General features: G+C 37.2%; 1 protein-coding gene across 1 annotated transcript; it reads left to right on the top strand.

Annotated features, from left to right (window-relative positions):
• The first annotated feature begins 945 nt into the window (after positions 1-945).
• On the top strand, positions 946-12,774 carry LOC139137220 (uncharacterized). Its single transcript, XM_070705210.1, has 10 exons — positions 946-1,131; positions 3,655-3,766; positions 5,870-6,135; positions 6,738-7,049; positions 7,457-7,579; positions 7,720-7,974; positions 8,441-8,582; positions 9,177-9,390; positions 9,944-11,687; positions 12,052-12,774. The coding sequence occupies exons 3-7, from the start codon at positions 6,123-6,125 to the stop codon at positions 8,449-8,451; spliced, it is 714 nt and encodes a 237-aa protein (XP_070561311.1). The 5' UTR covers positions 946-1,131; positions 3,655-3,766; positions 5,870-6,122; the 3' UTR covers positions 8,452-8,582; positions 9,177-9,390; positions 9,944-11,687; positions 12,052-12,774.
• The last annotated feature ends 5,943 nt before the right edge of the window (positions 12,775-18,717 follow it).

Below are 18,717 nucleotides of genomic sequence, written 5' to 3'. Positions count from 1 at the left end.
TGAAAGTCTTTTATCGATACTGTCGGTTTACTCAATGGTTTACGGTCAGTCATACCGTCTTTTACACGTGCGTCAAGGAAAGACATGTTTTTGAAACTGCTGGCGTGTTATATTTTGATTGGCGTGAAGCAGTGTTTCTGGCCTGAGAGCTCACAAAGTAACTATGGTTGCTACGCGACTGGCAGTACGATGCCATCTCGTCGTATTTTTCGCATAATCTCGTGTAATTATCAACCACAAACAAAGCCTCCAAAAAGTTTAACACCTTTGAAGCTCATTTTAATATGAAAAGCCAATAGTCTACCGAGACGACCATGGAACAAAAGGCATGCAAGTGTTGCCACTCTGTCTATATGTTTCTCTGTGGTTAAGTTGATGTGCACTTAATCTAAATTGTGTTAGAGAAGCCCTTGTGCGTGGATTTTTCATAATATCTAAATAAGTTTCAGTGTTGGTGTGTTTTGAATAAACGGTATGTCCTTAATTTATTTTTCATATTGCCCTGTTTATTATCATTAAATGGTACATTATGTATTTTGCGTCTAAAATGTTCTTTTTCAAATCTGTTTTGTCTACCTGTTGATTTTCCCAATTTTTTTCAAAGCCAAAGCTTGACAATAATTCATGTACTGTAAACACCATAAGCTTATTGCTTTGCGCACGGTCCGGGACCGTGCTTTGCGTCATGACCTACCCCCTGATTGGGCCAAAGTCGGGGATCCCCCGAATAGATGCGCGCGCACAATCACCGAACCAATCAAATACGAACTTAGTTGGCCTTCGTGCGCTGGTCTTCGTAGGGTTGGGCATTTTTGTCTAGCCTGGATTGTTCGCAGGACATGTAGGTTTTCTGTCACTTTATTCACTCAGTATTGCCTTACTAATTTGTTCATTCATATTAGTTCGAGCTTCTGTGCATGGTACGACACAATTCAAGACCATCGAAATTCTCACACCGCTGTACGAAAGCCGATCAAACTTTGAACTTGAGAAGCAGAAAAACCTCCCGATGTAAGAATCTACCGCTGCATCAAAAAGGTGTCTGACGTGTCTGTGTGCCGAAACTTTTTATTTATGGATACCTTCCCGCTCGGGACCCCGCTGCGGTTGTTAACTGTGACGATTATAGCGGTAAGTAACTAGTATGTAAGTGTTACATTCGAATGTGGAGGTTAAAAATACCCCAGGCTCCGTTATTCGACTCCTGCATGTTTACTCGCTTTGAACACAGCACCTCGTTAAGTTCATTTGAGGGCAGCTGCAGTGCGTGGATAAGTTGGATATGTATGGACAAGTTTGATGTTATTTTTCGACAAAGTTAATACCGCGGTCCTTGATATACTCACGGACCGTCATGGATCGCCGCTTCGCGAGTCCCCCATGATACAACAAGGGCTTCGCGATCCAGAAGCCTGTGCTCACTATAAGTTACCTACCATCTCAGACTAGTGAGTTCAAGATGGCCGACGAGTTGAGTCAGAGTACAAAGAATAAGACACACCCAACAAACTTAATGGTATAGTGAAGGAGTAAAAACCTGAAAGACGGCTTCCTTGACACAAATTTAAGTATATAAGTCTGAATTATTTAATTCTTAACTTCCATTGGAGGTAAAAAAAATTTCCAAAAAATGCCACCGGGACAAGGTTTTTAAAAATGGCTTCTCCCCTTTCCAAAATAGTAGTACTGTACAAAAGCATGTATGCAAAAGTTAAAACATCTTAGAGTGTTTTTAGGCTATGTAGCCCCCGCTGTTTGTATTTGTCTCCTGTCTTTAGTCTACTTGCTCTGTCGCCATCTTTTTCTGTGTGCTCATTTTGACATCTAAGAAAATAAGAATCATTTTCAAATTACTCTTTTAGGTTATTGTATTTCTTCATGGCATACAGATAACGGTTGCACTTAGCCACAAGTCATCATCTTCGCCTGTTTATTTTGTCAGCCCGTAAACAGTAAAGGACTAGGAGACCTTACGAGGGGATGGTGAAAATTGGACAATTACCTAAATGTTATCCTTACTGCTTTCACAAAAAAATTCTCATGACTGTCATCACCCCCCCCGGGGGAATCCTGTAAAGACATATCAATCAGCCCCCCCCCCAAAAAAAAAGAGGCAAAAGCAGAAAAAATCTCTTAAACAGTATCAACAAAAAGTGCATGTTGATCATCCCCAACATCTATTAGTGCGTCTTTAACAACGATAATATTTTGGTCAGTCATGTGATGGTTACGTCATTCATATCCGGTTGGAGATCAATGACCCAGACCTAACTGCTGAGTCAGTGTACAGTGCATGCCACTTTGGGAAATATTTCCAACAAAGCACCATTCTGTTCTCTACTTGAAGTAGATACAAGTTTTCCTTCATTTAAAATGCTTACTCTAGCTGACATTTCCTTTGATTGAGTGGAAATATTTGTTAAAATTTTCAGTTTCAGATATTGCATGCCTATACTTTGCCCTATTCTCCTTGTGGTAGAAATCTTTGCTTGTTTTTGGGTGCCCTTGTGGTGAACTAACGCAAACATACCCTGCATGTGTAGAAAAGCTTAACGTGACCCCACTTTTCCTCAGTCAAGCTTTATAGATTACAGATTGTAATTCAATCTTACACCTTGTGGTAGATGTATTTCTAAAACATTAATCGTGATCTGACTCTACAGTGCCATACATGCAATTTTAAATTTTAATCATGTTTCCTCAAATTTTTTTTTGCTATCCATACGAAGGATAAAGTAAGTATGTGTGTTGTGATGGAGGTTTAAACATTCTCTTCAAAGTGGGTTTTAATGGTTAGATTATGTCTTTTCTGGTGTTGCACGCATATGTTAATTGGGTCATGGGCTGTAAACCCAACCACAACCAAGCATTTGTAGAGTGTGGATGATGTTGTTCAGGATATAGTCATTCACTGCATGGGTGCAGCTGTATTTTGCATTTAGATTGTCTTTACAACCTGACATGAAACGGCGTAAACCACCTTGCGTGAGGCAGAAGTGTCAAACCTAGAGTGAGAACCATAGGATAATACTACCATAGTCATATTGGTGATTAAGGCATTACAGGTAGATTTCAGTATTTTTCCCTCATATTAATGACACAGTTTCTTTCAATCTTGGGAAATTCTCTTTGATACAGCAAGTCTCCTTGTGTACAAGTTTGATTCATATCGGAGTTCTTCATATTGTTTTAAAAACTATACAATACGTTGCTCACATTTATGATTATTGCACGGCAAAGCTTCAGCATACTGTATCGTAATCCAAATATATTTTGCAATTGAAATTCCTCATTGACCACTTTGACCTTATCTTGCCATGCCCATCTCTTTTGCATTTAATATATATATATATATAAATATATATATATATATATATATATATATATATATATATATATATATATATATATATACATATATATATACATGTATATATATACATATATATACACATATAATATATATATATATATATATATATATATATATATATATATATATATATATATATATATATATATGCTGACACACACATAAAGAGAAATAATATGCAGCGATTAATCCTCTTTTGACCAGGCTCCATAAACAAACCACAAAAATGCAACTTAGAGCAAGGATTAATTACTTAGACCGCTTTGAATATTCCTTTTCAGTTTGTAAGCCTGATAGCTGTTGCAATGACTGCACCAACAGGAACAAACTCATGCCGTACAGAAGATCACAAATATTTCTTTGACCCCCTCTGCTGCCGGATGTGTCCACCAGGTGAGAGAATATTTAAATGTGGGCTACAAGGGATGCCCTCTTTGCTGTTACCACAGGATAATTTGTGAAAGTTTTCATTACTGAGTAAATCATCATATCTGTAGCTGAAACATTTAGACCACTTTCAATTGTGCCAGAATTTTTGCCAAGATTTTAAGCCTTCATCATGTGTGATATGAGGGAAGGTTACAAAGTCTTACTTGTATCTTGTGGTCCTAGAACTGATACCCCTTTTTAACGAAAGGAGATTACAGTTCATTTTGATGGACTAAATTTTTTATTAGCTCACGTGTTCACACACGTGAGCTGATGTTACAGCAATGTCTATCTGTGTATCTGTGTCTGTCTGTGGGCCCGATATCTCAAAAACAATTGATCAGATCAGAATCAAATCTGGTACATAGATTCAGTTTGCAAATGGCAAGAACTGATCAGTTTTGGTGGGTGGGTTGCATACTTTTTGCTCATTTGCATAAATAATGATGTTAGAAAAAAACATATGCATTGAGAACAAATGCACACAATTTGATGAGATTTGCTACAAATATTGATCACACCAGGATATATCAGCCATGAAAGATATTAAGGGGTGACAAGAACGATAATTGCTAATTTGCATGTTTAATGAACTTTTTCTAATAAGGGATAAATATCTGAATTGACTTGACCAAAGTTTACGAAACTTAGTATGTACCGGTATATTGAAGATACTATGATTTAACATTATTGAAAGTCATTAAGCATTTTCACTTCAGCCAATTCCTAATTTGCATATTTAATAAACTTTCCTAATTAGGGGTATACATCTTGATTGACTTGACCAAAGTGTACGAAACTTAATGGTATGTATATTGAAGATACCATGATATAACAGTGTTGAAAGTCATAATATAGCATTTCACTTCTGTCAATTCCTAATTTGCATATTTAATGAACTTTCCTAATTAGGGATATAAATTTCAATTGACTCGACCAAAGCTGCTGAAACATGATGCTATGTACATTGATGATACTAGGTTGAAACAATATTGAAAGTCATTTCGCATTTTCATGTCAGCTAAATTATAATTAGAATATCTAATGTGTGTTTACAGTTTGGCATATATAGCTTGAAGGACTTGACCAAAGGCAGTTACACTTGCTTTATAAAGTGGTGATACAATGACAGCAGTCAGAGAAATTAAGAATTTTTGTTTCAGCTAATTACATATTTGTATACTTAATGGCCTTTAGAATTAATCTGTGGTGAATATTGTTCATTATGTTGATCATAACACTTTCAATGAAGTTGCAAACATGTGGCAAAGGTTCAAATTTACACACAACTGCAATATATAATGAAACACGTGAGCATTTTCAGTTCATATCTGCTTTTAATCAAGGTTCTCCAAATGGGAATTTTTAGCAGTGGGCTAACCCTTTTTTCAGCAATTTATTCATATGTTAATGACCAACCACGTTTTCACAACAAAACAATATGGTCACATCCATTACAGGCTGTGTATTTGCATATTATACCATAAACAATAGTTATGCAAATGTGCACAGCTCAGTGGGAATGTGGATGACAATGTCATACCCATCGGAAGATAGGCGTGCCATATCACTTGATGAAAGCAACAAGCTTGGCACTTTTTCCCATGATTCAAAATACATTAAGTTGATAAAGCCCTAAACTGCAACCTCCGCCACAATTTTTATCCGTTTTATGGCTTTTCTGGAATAAGCGTCCCCAAAGTGGGCATATATGAAAAAGGTAGCTTGGAGAACTTCCTTTAAAGACAGGACAAACCTGCATGAGATGATGGGGAAAATCACTTTGAATTATGATCTTGAACATGGGTATGTATGCATTTAAGCACAGTAACTGTGCACAGTACTTGGAAGCTGATGCATTTTGATATAAAACCAGAGGAAGTGTGTATGTTGGCAAAAATATAATTGAGATGTCTGCCATTTAGACGCATCAATTGTATCATAGTTTGGTCATGGAAACAAACTACCGGTAGTGTGTCCAAATAGGTAATGCCTTCATTTCTTCAATTGCATTGCAATGAGGTTAATACCCCGGTACATTGTACCGTGCTCTGTTTCCCCACATAGGTCATAAAGTTGAAAGTCACTGCACATTGTCAAACAGTGCTAGTAGTTGTGTGCCGTGTCCTGAGGGCTACTTCAAAGTCACTGGAGTGGCGATACACATTGCACCGTGATTGACAAATGCGACAAGAGATTCGAACATGTGAGTAAACTGGCATCACTTGATAGAACCACGAATAATGAGTGTGCATGCGATGTTGGATATAAGTATACTAGCACACAGGAGATATGCATTGAAGCACCAGATGAACAGCAGATGCCTCATCCAGGTAAGAATGCACTAACAGCACTTAACAGTGATATGATTCACGATTTGTACTTGCAGTACTTGTTGTGGCCCATGAGCAAGACTTCAGGGATAATCTTACCCCTTAAGCAGAATGATAAGTTGAGCTGTGATAGTTGGACTAGGCAGAGCTTGCCAATGCGTGTTGCGCTAATACACCCTAAGACACTACGCTTGTATGTTTAAACAGCCACACAAAGTTTCCGCTGAAGGTGTATGTACATGATAATCAACCTATACACACATATGGGGTTTTTTTTACCTCTACAGTTCTGTCAGTAAATGGAAATTTGGCTATGCAGTTTCATCTTTTCATTGTTTTGCTGGAGCACAGAACGAAGTTTTAGAAGACATGGCTTGTAACTTTTAATGCAAAAGTTTTCCCTAGATGGTGCCTTCAGCCTGCATGACATCAATTGCCACCAATGCTAATGACACTCCGACAGCTGTCAATTGATGCAGCCATCATTGAGGAAAAATTACAATCAGGGAAGTGTGGATAAGAATTACTCTCATCTTAAATGTTTGTTGAATGATTTGTAAGTTGTTGATTTTTTACGTGGGTGAACTTTTTTTATCCTCCAGTTCCAAAGGAGCACTCAACTCAAGAACTGCCTCTGATCTCACAGCACGTTTTACCTCCAGTAGTAACCCAAGAGTACTCTACAGCAGCCGACAGACAGACTTCTACATATCCTTCAGCTGAAACTTCCACAGTACTGCCTCTTCAACCAGCTGATAATGACTTGACAGATGAAATAAAATCAAATCAGAAAAAAATCAATATACTATTTGCAGTGATCATTATTGTGATCTGTACGGCAGTCGTGGTTGCACTCATAGTTATAGTCTGCTGTATAAAAGGGCTGTACTGCTTCAAGAAGTGTAGAACCAAAGGTATTCCAGATAGTATCTCAGATTTGTCTGTTGAATTATGTAATCATGTTTTTTGATTAATCAACATTTTAACATATCAAATGGTCTTGAAACTGACCGTACATACTGTCACTCTTCTACCAATCATGAAAGGTAGCAAATCATATATTTGTTTCTTTAACTTGGCGCGTTGATCCTGAAATGTCATCATGAAATGATATGTCTTGATGAGCTATCTTATATTATCAAGCCACTGACATTCAAATTTTTTAAGTAACCTGTTCTTGTATTTTCTATTTGTCGATACACACAATCATGCACTTTGATTGAAAATCAAACAAGAAGGTTTTACCCAAATTTCACTTGTCAAGGAAAACCTGTATCTGTGTACCTGTTTAATGTATGTTTCTGTTTTACACCACAAACAGCAGCAACCAATACTGCCAACAATAGAGAAGGACCGTTGCCAATCAATAATGGTGCAGGAGATGAAAACATTCCAATGTTAGGGAGCACTGGAAATAATCAGTCTTTAGGAACAGCAGCAGCCCGTAAGTTGGCATTTAATGTAATCCCTATCATTGAACATGTGATGTTTCTGTATAACAAAGCCAAAGTTATTACTCCCCAAACAAAATTCAAAACTGCAACATGCTTAATGTATAGTATTATTTCATACCACAAACAACAGCAACCAACATTGCCACCAGTGGAGGAGATGCACCGCCAGGTTCTGATGTTGGTGGGGAAGAAATCGCCCTGGTGACTACAGAACAACCAGAAAGCTCCAGAAATAACCAAGCCACAGAGACAGCGGTAGATGAAGATGATGAAGGCTGCGCTACTCGATCAACTGTGTCAAGAGCTGACAGCACAGAGTCGGGTGAAAGCCACCCTGAGAGATCCTCCTCTGAGTCTGGTATCTGCAGAGAAGATTCCATAGAAGGTATATGGTTATATACATGCTGATTAATTGTCTCCCATGAAAGAGTTCTGTTGAATAAAAATGACTTCATGAGTAAAATTTTAAGGTAGTATGCCCCTCAAAATGACCACCGTCCCTGTGTTAACTCCATGAGAAAAAAATGAATTTTCGGTTTTTGAAAAAACAGAGACAGAGAAAATTTTTCTTACACCAAGAGCTTTAAAATGAGCCCCACAAGTGGTAGATTAGAAAACAATTATAAAAGTTTTAGAGTCCAAATATCTGTCTATCTGGATATACATTTCACTGTTACTGTAACCATATACCGGTAGAATTAGAACAAGGATTACGAATTAAGTTTTGTGCTCTCTGCTTTTGCCAAGAGGCCATGCCAAAACCTGATGATGTTTTCAGTTGTATCGAACTTGCAGTCATTCTCCTTTGTTGGATGTTGAATCAACAAAAGATGTTTTCCTTATACTTTCAGGCCAGATCTAAACTCTTCATCCCCGGATGATGGTGCTGTATCTTGTTATTCGATGACAGACAGGCATAGAGCCATTCTCCGCAATTTGAAGAGAGATATTGTAGACAATCTTCCAGTGTCACCTGTACTGGATAGAATGCCGGTAAGTCTGTATGATGAATGATGCTTCAGAAAGAATTGTAGGATACAAAATGTCTGTAGTTTTCTGACAAGCTAGCTTTTATTTTGATGGTCTTACTACACAGTTGTACTTTTATCAACTATCAATAAAATTTTATTTCATGATTAATTTATGCAGGAGAATTTTCAACTCAGATGACATGTAATTAGAAGTGTTCAAACTTTTCAAAACGCACAAATAGTATGAATGGGTAGACCATTGTCAAGAGGGTTGTCCTTATCTTGGTAAAAGAATGCGTGTTCCAGTGAAAAGTGTAAGCAGAATATTCTTTAGTCTTACCTAAAAACGGCTTTGTTCATACTCAGTGCTAAAAGTCAGATTTAATAGTGACAGGAAAGTGAATTAAATATGAAGAACTGTGGGAAACGGAGAATGCTCTACCTACCGATACATCCCAAAAATAAAAAAAATATATGAAACGTTTGAAGGAAAAATGTTTGTGTCTTCATTCTTGCTATGCTGCACACTGCTCCTTTCCTCCCAATATCTAATGATCTAGTGTATCTCAGTATGTACACAGTTTGGATAATCTTTAATGTGTCATGTCTCTCATAGTTATTTACAGATGAAGATGTTGCCAAAATCACCAACAGAATTCACGATGATTATGAACAAGACGGCTGTTTTATATCTACCCTTATGACCAAAGGCCCCGATGCATTTGATGAGTTTGTGGGAGTGTTGGATGATGTCAGTCCCCATCTGGCGTCAGCGCTGAAATCACAAAACTAAAGAGGAGCAGCTCTGTACATCTTGTAAAGTGTTTCAGGTAAAATGTTATGCTTTCCTTGCAGTTTTACAGACCATTCCACATGGTGTAGACAGACTGAGGCAATGGTTGAAAAAAGAGATTTGCTTTTGAGGATGTATGTCAAAAATTTAGAAAAGAGTTTGATCATATGATAGCTACATTTTCTAGGATCTCAGCAATGGGCAAAAAAAGTTTGAAAGGACTGGGATGGTATTGTGAAAAGAACTGCTATGTAAAACTCTTTGCCAACATTACAAGTAGAAAACCCAAACAGGAAATGGTTACACTCAAGATAGTTCTATCAGAGATATTTTTAAGATACAGATTGGCAGATACAAGTATAGGTTGATTTACCCACATGAATAAAATTGCTGTGAAATAAAATATCCCCTTTTAGTTAATGAAGTTTATGTCTCATCAGCACATGCCTTTTTTCAAAACGTCAGTATCTCTGATGTTGTCAACTTTGTTGGTTCATTCATGCATCTACACTTCTGAGATCCTCACTACATGTCTGAAAACAGCTAAGTCACATTCTGACATACCTTCCCTCCATGTTATTTGTTTGTAGATATTCATGGGTGAAGAGATTTCGAACTTCGCTGAGTCATCGCCTACTGAACGTGCTCAAAGACATTTATAAACCTTCTGGGAAGCCAAGGTCCAGATGCATATCAGAAATTTGTCTCGGTGTTGGACGGTGTGTGCCTACATCTAGCCAAAGCAGTCAGAACACGGAAGGACCAGCAAGAGACTGAAAGAAGGGAAGGCTAATCATGTGGCGATGTCTAAATATTCTGACTGGTTTTGAAGCAAGGATGTAAATCGCAAAACTTTTTTTCATGAAGTTGTTGTTGTTGAAACTTAAAAAGTAACATGTGATCCAAGCTTTGAGTCACAGACTTCATAACCATGATAAGGTCATTCAAAAAGTGACAGTCCAATAGATTGAAAATCCCAATGTCTGTATTTTGAACGTAAACAACTCTGACAATGCAAGTTCTTGTTTCACACAGGGAAAATTTGATCTTCAAGTGGCATACATAGTGTAGTGGCATTATAATTATACCTACGCAGTAAATAGGGACCAGAACTCACTGTCTTTGTGTTTTCAAATGGACTTTGTGGCTCACCTTTGCCATATCTTCCCTGTACATATCATTGTATGGGTAGACCAAACCAAAGAGAATAAGTAAAATCAGTATTCTGACTGAAATAAATTTAAAGGACGGGATTTCAATTACTGTAGCTTTTTGCAAATTTTGACAAGTTTTCATGACCGACCTTTGGGCCACTACCATGACTGAAGTTCTACCTTGCCATTGAAAAGAGTAACATGTACCAAAATCAGAAAGTCCAAGGGTAAAACAGAATTGACTCTTCCATTTTGAGAAGTGACAGGGTTTTAATGGTCCAGGAATGGTTAATGTTACTTGAGAACCTTACCAAATTATGTATACTCAGACAGTACAAAGATATAACTGTACAATGACTGGTACTATTTATTCAGGTATTGATACGAGAGACTTGTATTATTTTAAGATTTTAAAGTTTTACAAAAGTGCTATGCTGACCCTGGCATTAATGGACTCTCTGGGATTGTTGTAACCTTTGCATGGTATGGTATCAGTAGTTTTAGATGCTGCTTTTACAGAATGTAACAAAGTTTTTGTAATTTTCTATGCTGCAGTTCTGATAAGGAAGGAGTGTAGTCATGTTCACAGGCTGACTCTATTTTCACTTGACAACTCTTTGCATTGACAGAGTACAATTTTCCGTGCCATTCAGTATACAGTATTAACTTTACAGAGTCTAAAAAGCCAACAAAACAAACGCAAAGAAAAATATACTGAGTGATATCACACTTATATATGGATGTGAATACCTAGCTTGTACTCTTCCGTGTTTATTTATATTCTCACAGTAAAATTTGATTGTTTTGTCGTTTAACTGTCATTCTTCTTGATATCGTAGTGTTTCTGTTGTGCATATAATTTTATTCGCCCATGTATTTGAGGTTGGACTTCTATTCCTGCCATTGGTGAATGATAGATGTATAGTAGATGTAAGTTATTCCAATGTCTGTTCCTGTTTATCAGTAGTAGGCTGGAACTCTATTTTAATTCCCATCATGGGCATCCGTCCCACTGTCTCAGTGAGGGGGAGTGTACCATTTTTCTGTGGGCATTACTGAATCAAAACCTACTTTACAGCAGAATTTCATATGTCCAATAGATTGTTTGAGGCTAAAAATTATGAATGTTGTTCGGAAGGTGTGTCCATTAGCGTATTGGTGGCATCCACCATTTCTTAAGGTAATATGCACCTCGAAAGTGAAAGACTTAAACTTTTGCTCAAACTTTCCTCAGCGAAACTTTCAACCATTCCCTTACCAAAGCAAGAATGAAATCAGGGGTCACCGTGCAAACTTTGGTACTAGAGAGACAAATAACTTGCGATTTCTCGATATTTGAAATTCAAAATGGCCGCCACCCCTGTGTTAACTCTATGGGAAAAAATAAAATTTCCGATTTTAGAAAAACTAAGACGGTGAAAACTTTTCTTTCGCCAAGAGCTTCAAAATGAGCCCCCACAAGTGGTAGGTCAGAAGAAAATTGACAAAATTTGAAGGCCCGAATTTCTGTCCCCGAGGTGCGTTCTACCTTAATTCACATATAGGCCAGCACCATAATACACCATTGTAATTGTGATGCAGGTGACCATTCACATGTGAAAAACTAAAAGATGACAAGAGAACAAACCGTGGATGCTTGGTGAAATTTTCATATCTTGCCTAAAACATCAGTCAATGAAATGACGATGCATGAATCTGGTAGCTGGTTTTGACTTAATGATGTCTGTGCAATAGTGGCCTATAAATTGACTTTTGTTCAAATTTGATGTCTTTCACCATTGTAGCATGCTGGTATCATCTTCAGAAAATGTAATGTTTAAGTGTAGAATTTGCTATAATGAATCATGTAGCCATGTACTGGTGTATTAGTTCAATGAAAGCTTTCTTTGAAAGTGAACTTCAAGTGTAATTTTACAACTCTCTGCAATATCTGTAAATTAAAAAGAGGTCATTTACAGAATATTTATGCAATTTTATGACAGAAGGACAGTTTCTATTTTGTCATTTTTATGTTTCATTTTTGTTCCTTTTCTTCAAAATTTACAGTAATTGTGATGCTGTATTTTCTCTGCTTGCCGTACAATTGCTGCAATACTTGAACTTTGGTGTATACTGAGATTCCGATTTGCCTGAAATAATTTACATTCTAACACCGCAGATGTACAGCTTTCTCATTTTCTAAGAAAAGAAAAGGACCGGGGGCTACATGATCATGTAAATATACGATTGTGCCATTGTCCTTTAAAATAAATATTTTCTTAACTGACCATATTCTGTTTACATTGTGTGTTATAATGACCTACCGGTAGTATTTTTACTTTCTTACATCTCATCAGTCCCATTCAAACAGAGACTTCTACACAATAACTAGCAATTACAAACTCAGTATCCACTCTGAGGCAATCAACCAATTACAGTGCTCCATTCTGGGACTTCTACCTCCAGCAAGTCATTGGTCAGAATCAAGATGTTCTGAGCCTTGTAGATGACAGTATAATCAGCCAGGAATCTACCAGGTTTCAGTATTTCCAAATTTCAAGTGGAAGGTGTGAGAGCTCTGGCTGATAGTTGATGAAAATGCTTGTTTGGTATTTTTTAAGTCTTGCCTCAACACAATTTTAAAGTTGATGAATCTGTCAAGACACTGAAAGTCTTCATACGTTCATGTACTCACATACACAACCAAAGTCACCATAATTCCAATGCGGAAAACACAAATGTTTTGAAAGGCCACTTCGATGAAAGTGATAATATTATCAGGCTCAGCTTGCATTTGTCAATTCCACAACAATTTCTCTTTTATGGGGAGACAGTTTGTTAGCTCCCATTTGCCACACATATATGGCAATTGGGAGGTTATATGGTTGAAAAAAGTCTGTATGTGAGGTGTCTGTCTGTCTGTATGTATGTATGTATGTATGTATGTATGTATGGATGTCTGTCCGTCCAACGCAAAAACTCACAAACCGCTGCACGTATTAAGCTGATTTTTGGTGTAGTGATGCCATATATGGTCTAGATGTGCCGTTGTTAAAATGAACTTGTTAGTCTCATGGATATGCAAATGAGGTAGAAAAAAGGGCAAAAATGGTCAAAAATCAATAACTCAGGAACTACTCGTCTGATCATTGTCATATTTGGTTTTTAGGTACCTTAGGCCCCATTCATTCAAACATATAGATTTGGTGTCAATATTGGCTGCTTTCTATTTTTAATGAATTTTTTTCTCTATTTTTTTGCCATTTCAGTAGAAAATTGTTTCCTCTGAAACCAATGGTCTGTTCGCTTTAAAATGTGGTTTGCAGGTTTCTTGTGATGACCCAAAATAAGACTCATCGAAATTATGGCAAAATTTGCATATTTGTATTTTTGGGCAATTTTTGCCATTTTTGGTCAAAAAAATCTTCTTTGAAACTGTGTATACCATTACTTTCTAATTGGGTGTGCAGGTTCCTAGGAGTGACCTGAAGATGACTCGGTGAATTAAAGGCGAAATTAGCAAATTTGTGGTACTTTTTGCCATGCTTTCAAATTTGGTACACAGGTGAAATGTAGTAGGTCATTCATTTAAAGTCAAGTACTGCCAATGTGAATGAGCAGATTATGATTGTGCTGTTCCAGGCTGAGATGTTAATTATAGGAATGATGCAATGTTAGACGGTAATTGATATTTAACTGAATTTACTTACATCGTATGTAACTCTTGTACTGTATAAACCCTATCAATTCACCCAGAAAAAAATAATTAATATGATTTTAAATAATTAAATTAATTAGGAAATCAGCAAAGCCTAAATAATTTTAGTGTAGAATTATTAGAAAGTTCAACATTTTTGACAGTTCATAGTGAAATGTTTACCATTTTGGATGATTAAAACATGTAAAGGCAACTTTCCTGAATCCCAACTTTGACATATTCTGTACCGTCATGTATTGTTCTCTGTATGTTATCTAAAAGAAATTGCTCATAATAGTTTATCATGATAGGTTGGCCAGATAAAGAGAGATAGAGAAAGTTCTGATTTCCAGTTGTGGTCAACTTGATAAAGATTAAATAAAATTACATTTCGAGGAAAAAATAGAGTGGTCAATTAAAAGAGTGGTCAAAGTGATAGGGTTTTTATGGTAAAGCTGGGCTATAAGATTCCTCATGTTCTATTTATAGCAATTATGCAATCTGTGTAAACAGTGCAATGAAAGAGGTACATGATTCCGTATAATGCTTTTGATGACCTTGAACTTCTTAAGTTGCAAACATTTGTCTCCTAAGTGTGCTTTCTCTGAGTACGTACAGTTTCAACTTATTCAACAGAACTTACTTGCAATGTTAATTTGAGAGTTAAAATGTGCTTGTTTAATAGGATGAAAATATTGATAAAGATAACAAGCTGAAGATTCTTTATAACCTGACAGATATGCTGGTTTTTTTTGACATAATCTTGATAAGCAAGGCATGTTTACTTTAATTAGAATGTAATTAACTCTTGTTCATATTGTTATAAGCAGTAGTACCGGGTATCAAGTTGAACAAGCTGATATTGATAGGTTGGGCGGCTGTTGGAGGTTAAAAGCTGTAAAAATAAATGTATGTATGTATGTATGTATGTCTATCTGTCTGTCTGTCTGTCTGTCTGTCTGTATGCATGCATGCATGCATGCATGTATGTATGTATGTATGTATGTATGTATGTATGTATGTATGTATGTATGTATGTATGTATGTATGTTAGTATGTGCGGATGTATGTCCATCCACATTAAAAACTCCTAAACCGCAGCACCTACCATCTCAGTATTTGGTGGACAGGTGCACCCAGGGGTGAAGATGTGAATTTGTTCAAATGAATATGCCAAAGTAAAAAATATGCAAATGTGGGGGAAATAAAGGAAAAATCCTGCAAATTGCTAAAACTCTGTAACCACTGACCAGATTTGGTTGAAACTTGGTATGCAGGCTCTTTATAGTGACTTTAGTTACATTTCTTCAAATTGTGGTGAAATGTTGAAAGTTGTATTTTTGGGGCGATTTTCCCATTTTTGGTCAAAAAATCTTATTTTCTGAAAGCACTCTTCCCATTGCCTTGAAAACTTGTATGTATTATCCCAGGGTTTGCCTTTGTCAGATTCGTTCAAATTGTGGTGAAATTTTCATATTTGTATTTTTGGGGCAATTTTTCCCATTTTTTGTCAAAAAATCATTTTCTCCCAAAGTATTTGTTGGATTGCTTTAAAACATGGTAGTCTTGATCCTAGGGTTGTTTTCTGTCAGATATGTAAAAGTCATTATGAGATGGAGCATTTCATATTGCTGGGGTACTATATAAGATTAATTTGGACTTACAATGAAATTTTCTTAGTAATCCACCTGTAAGAATGCAATGTCATGTGTGTACTAGTACTTAGTATTTCTGTAAAATGGGAGCACAGTGTCATTGACACTATTTTTTTAGAATTCTTTTCAAAACATTTTGTAGTTGAACAAATTGGGTATTCTCAAGTTGTGCAGTGATTGGAAATTAGGAAATCTGATGAATCCAGAACTGAATGTCTTACTATTACAGGAAACAGTAATTCTGAAAATTTGAAAATTTGAACTTTGTTGCTTTATGTATGCATGAAAATAATCAACATGAATGTCATATCTTCCAAATTGTTGATCTACAACTGTGAAACTTCACTAGCCAAAGGAGTTCCTTTGGGCAGGGACTCTCCCTCAAAAAGCCTGGAGACTACTACACCGACTTATCCAAGCTATGCAGACCGGACGATGGTAACAGAGTGACTAGAACCCCCATGCAGTGTCAATATAGAGCGTCTGCAAATCTTCATGTGCAAGATTGACTTTTAGCTCACATAAGATGCAATAGAGCTTCTATGGCAAGTCAGTGGTGTCTCTATGGTAGGACAAATGCATATACCCTTGTGTGACGCTGCACAGTCCTGGAATATCAGCGGAATCAGAATTCAAATGGATCACAGAGTACAAACAAAACGTGCATATTTCTATATGTGTTTGTACCGGTACACATGATCCCCTGTGTGTATGGAATCTACAGAACATCACATGTCCCTTTTATTACAGAGTAGATCCACTGTAACCAAACTTTCACAGTGTTGCAACATTTACAGTATACATGTATTTCTGTCATGATGATGCTTTCGACGACAAGCCAAAATTACACATAATGGTTATCTGGTACTGACAATGTTTTTATACACAGTGAATACAATTTCTTCATGGATATTTAGTTCCAGAGACCAGCTCTGGAACTGTTAGTTTTTGCTCACTTTCCTTCTTTCTTTCTTTCTTTCTTTCTTTCTTGCTTTCTTTCTTTCTTTCTTTCTCTATTTCCGGTATTACTATCATAGAACATGCTATACACAAATTTTACCTTAATTACCCAGAATGCATTGCGACACGCTTATGACGTCATCGCTCAACTCGGACGGGTTTTACGGGCATTTCTTGTGTGTTTATTTATTTATTTTTTATTCTGCATTGCTCGACTATCATATTGCGTTCAGCTATTAATAATTCTAGCTTTTTTTCGCTTTGTTTTTTGTTGCTTTTTGATTTTATTTTTCTCTAAATACTCGCCGTACGTGGCGCTATACTGTTTCGCCCGAATGTAACAATGGCGGCACATAAGATGGCTTCGCTCGCATAGAGAGAGAAAATTAAGCTTTCCCTAAATTTACAAGCGCGGCTGGGTACATCGTGTACCTAGGCGAGGTGGGTGTGCTCGAAAACGAAGGTCAATGCAAAATTTGGATTCAAAATTGGCTGTTTTGGCGGAGAAACTGCCCGCCGTATTTCTGAGGAGCCACCAGCGGTTTTTCCCCGTTTTTTTTTCCTATATCAGTCTGCGAGGCCGTTAACACACAGGCCGGTAACACACAGCCGTCACCGCACCGGCGCCGGCATGCGTTGGCTGCACGTTAAAGCAGCTCAACTTTCCAAGATCAAACGGTCAGTATCTCGTGAAAACAGCGACATTGCAATGAAAATTGTTTTAGTCTGTGCTTTTAATCAAATGAAAATGCATGTGGCCTCGGTTTTCAATTTTAACTGCGTAGGTCCGATGTTTCCTCTCGTCTGATCATCGTCGTAAACCACGCACCTCTTTACGGCAACAACTCAGCGCTACCCGTCAAGCGATTGATTTTTGCGTAGATCAGCGGAGCGAAAATTATTGCTCTGGCTAGCGAGAATGTCGTCTGATATACATTTCCGTGCGTTGTCGTCCCCGTATGTATCTGTTTCGTTTTTACCGTACGTGTAGGCATTTGTAATCTGTGGACTGCCTTGCTTTTAGTTGTATATCATTGTGTTTACTGCTAGCAGCCCAATAGGTACGTGCTTGAATATTAAAATCCAAAGCACTCTTTCATTCTGCACCTATCTTTTGTCACACATTCTCTTGTTTCTTCCGCTGCTCTGGTCTTTGGAACTTCGCTTTTGCTTGCAAATGCTTTCTAGTTCTTTATGTTTTTGCACACATGATCTGTAGTGAGTATGGACTTGTCAGAACAAAGGGTCCTCAGGCTCCGATGATGATGATGTTGTTGTTTATTGTTGTTGTTGTTGTTGATAGTATTTGCAGAAAAGAACAAAGTATGCGCTGTGAAATTCAATACAGCCTAACTATACATGTGCGTTGCAGCCTAACTAAACTATGCGTTGCAAATTCAATACAGCCTAACTGTGATGTAGCCACTCGATAGTTAATATTATATGATATTTTATGACTTGAATTTAGTTTGTATGACTGACAGTGAACGACCGACAGTGACCTATAGTAACCCTTTGGTGCATCGTGAGAACGACTCCCTTGTTTATTTTCGTGACCTTTGATGTAACCGTTCATCCGTCTTTAGTGAATGTATTGTTTTAACAACAGCTTAAGTCATTAACACCGACCGGAGGCTTAAGCAGTACCTCTCTGCGTTATGTTGACAGATGTACTGATGACAGCTGAGCTTCCTGTCCTTTGCACGTATGCCGACTGTCTTTAGTTAATTCTTTAGATAATGATATACGCATACCAAAGTCATGACAAAGCCAGATATTCACCCAATATAAACTCTGCATTTTAGTGTGTTAAAGTGGAGAACCTGTTGCGACGCTCGAGACGACACTGACCGTGACCGACGCCTATTATTAGACTAGTGTGAGACATAGAAGTTTTACCGTGTAACTTATGTTACTCA

This window comes from Ptychodera flava, chromosome 7, assembly GCF_041260155.1.
Source record: "Ptychodera flava strain L36383 chromosome 7, AS_Pfla_20210202, whole genome shotgun sequence".
Taxonomy (NCBI): Eukaryota; Metazoa; Hemichordata; class Enteropneusta; family Ptychoderidae; genus Ptychodera; species Ptychodera flava.
This window is presented reverse-complemented; position numbering and strand designations above follow the sequence as displayed.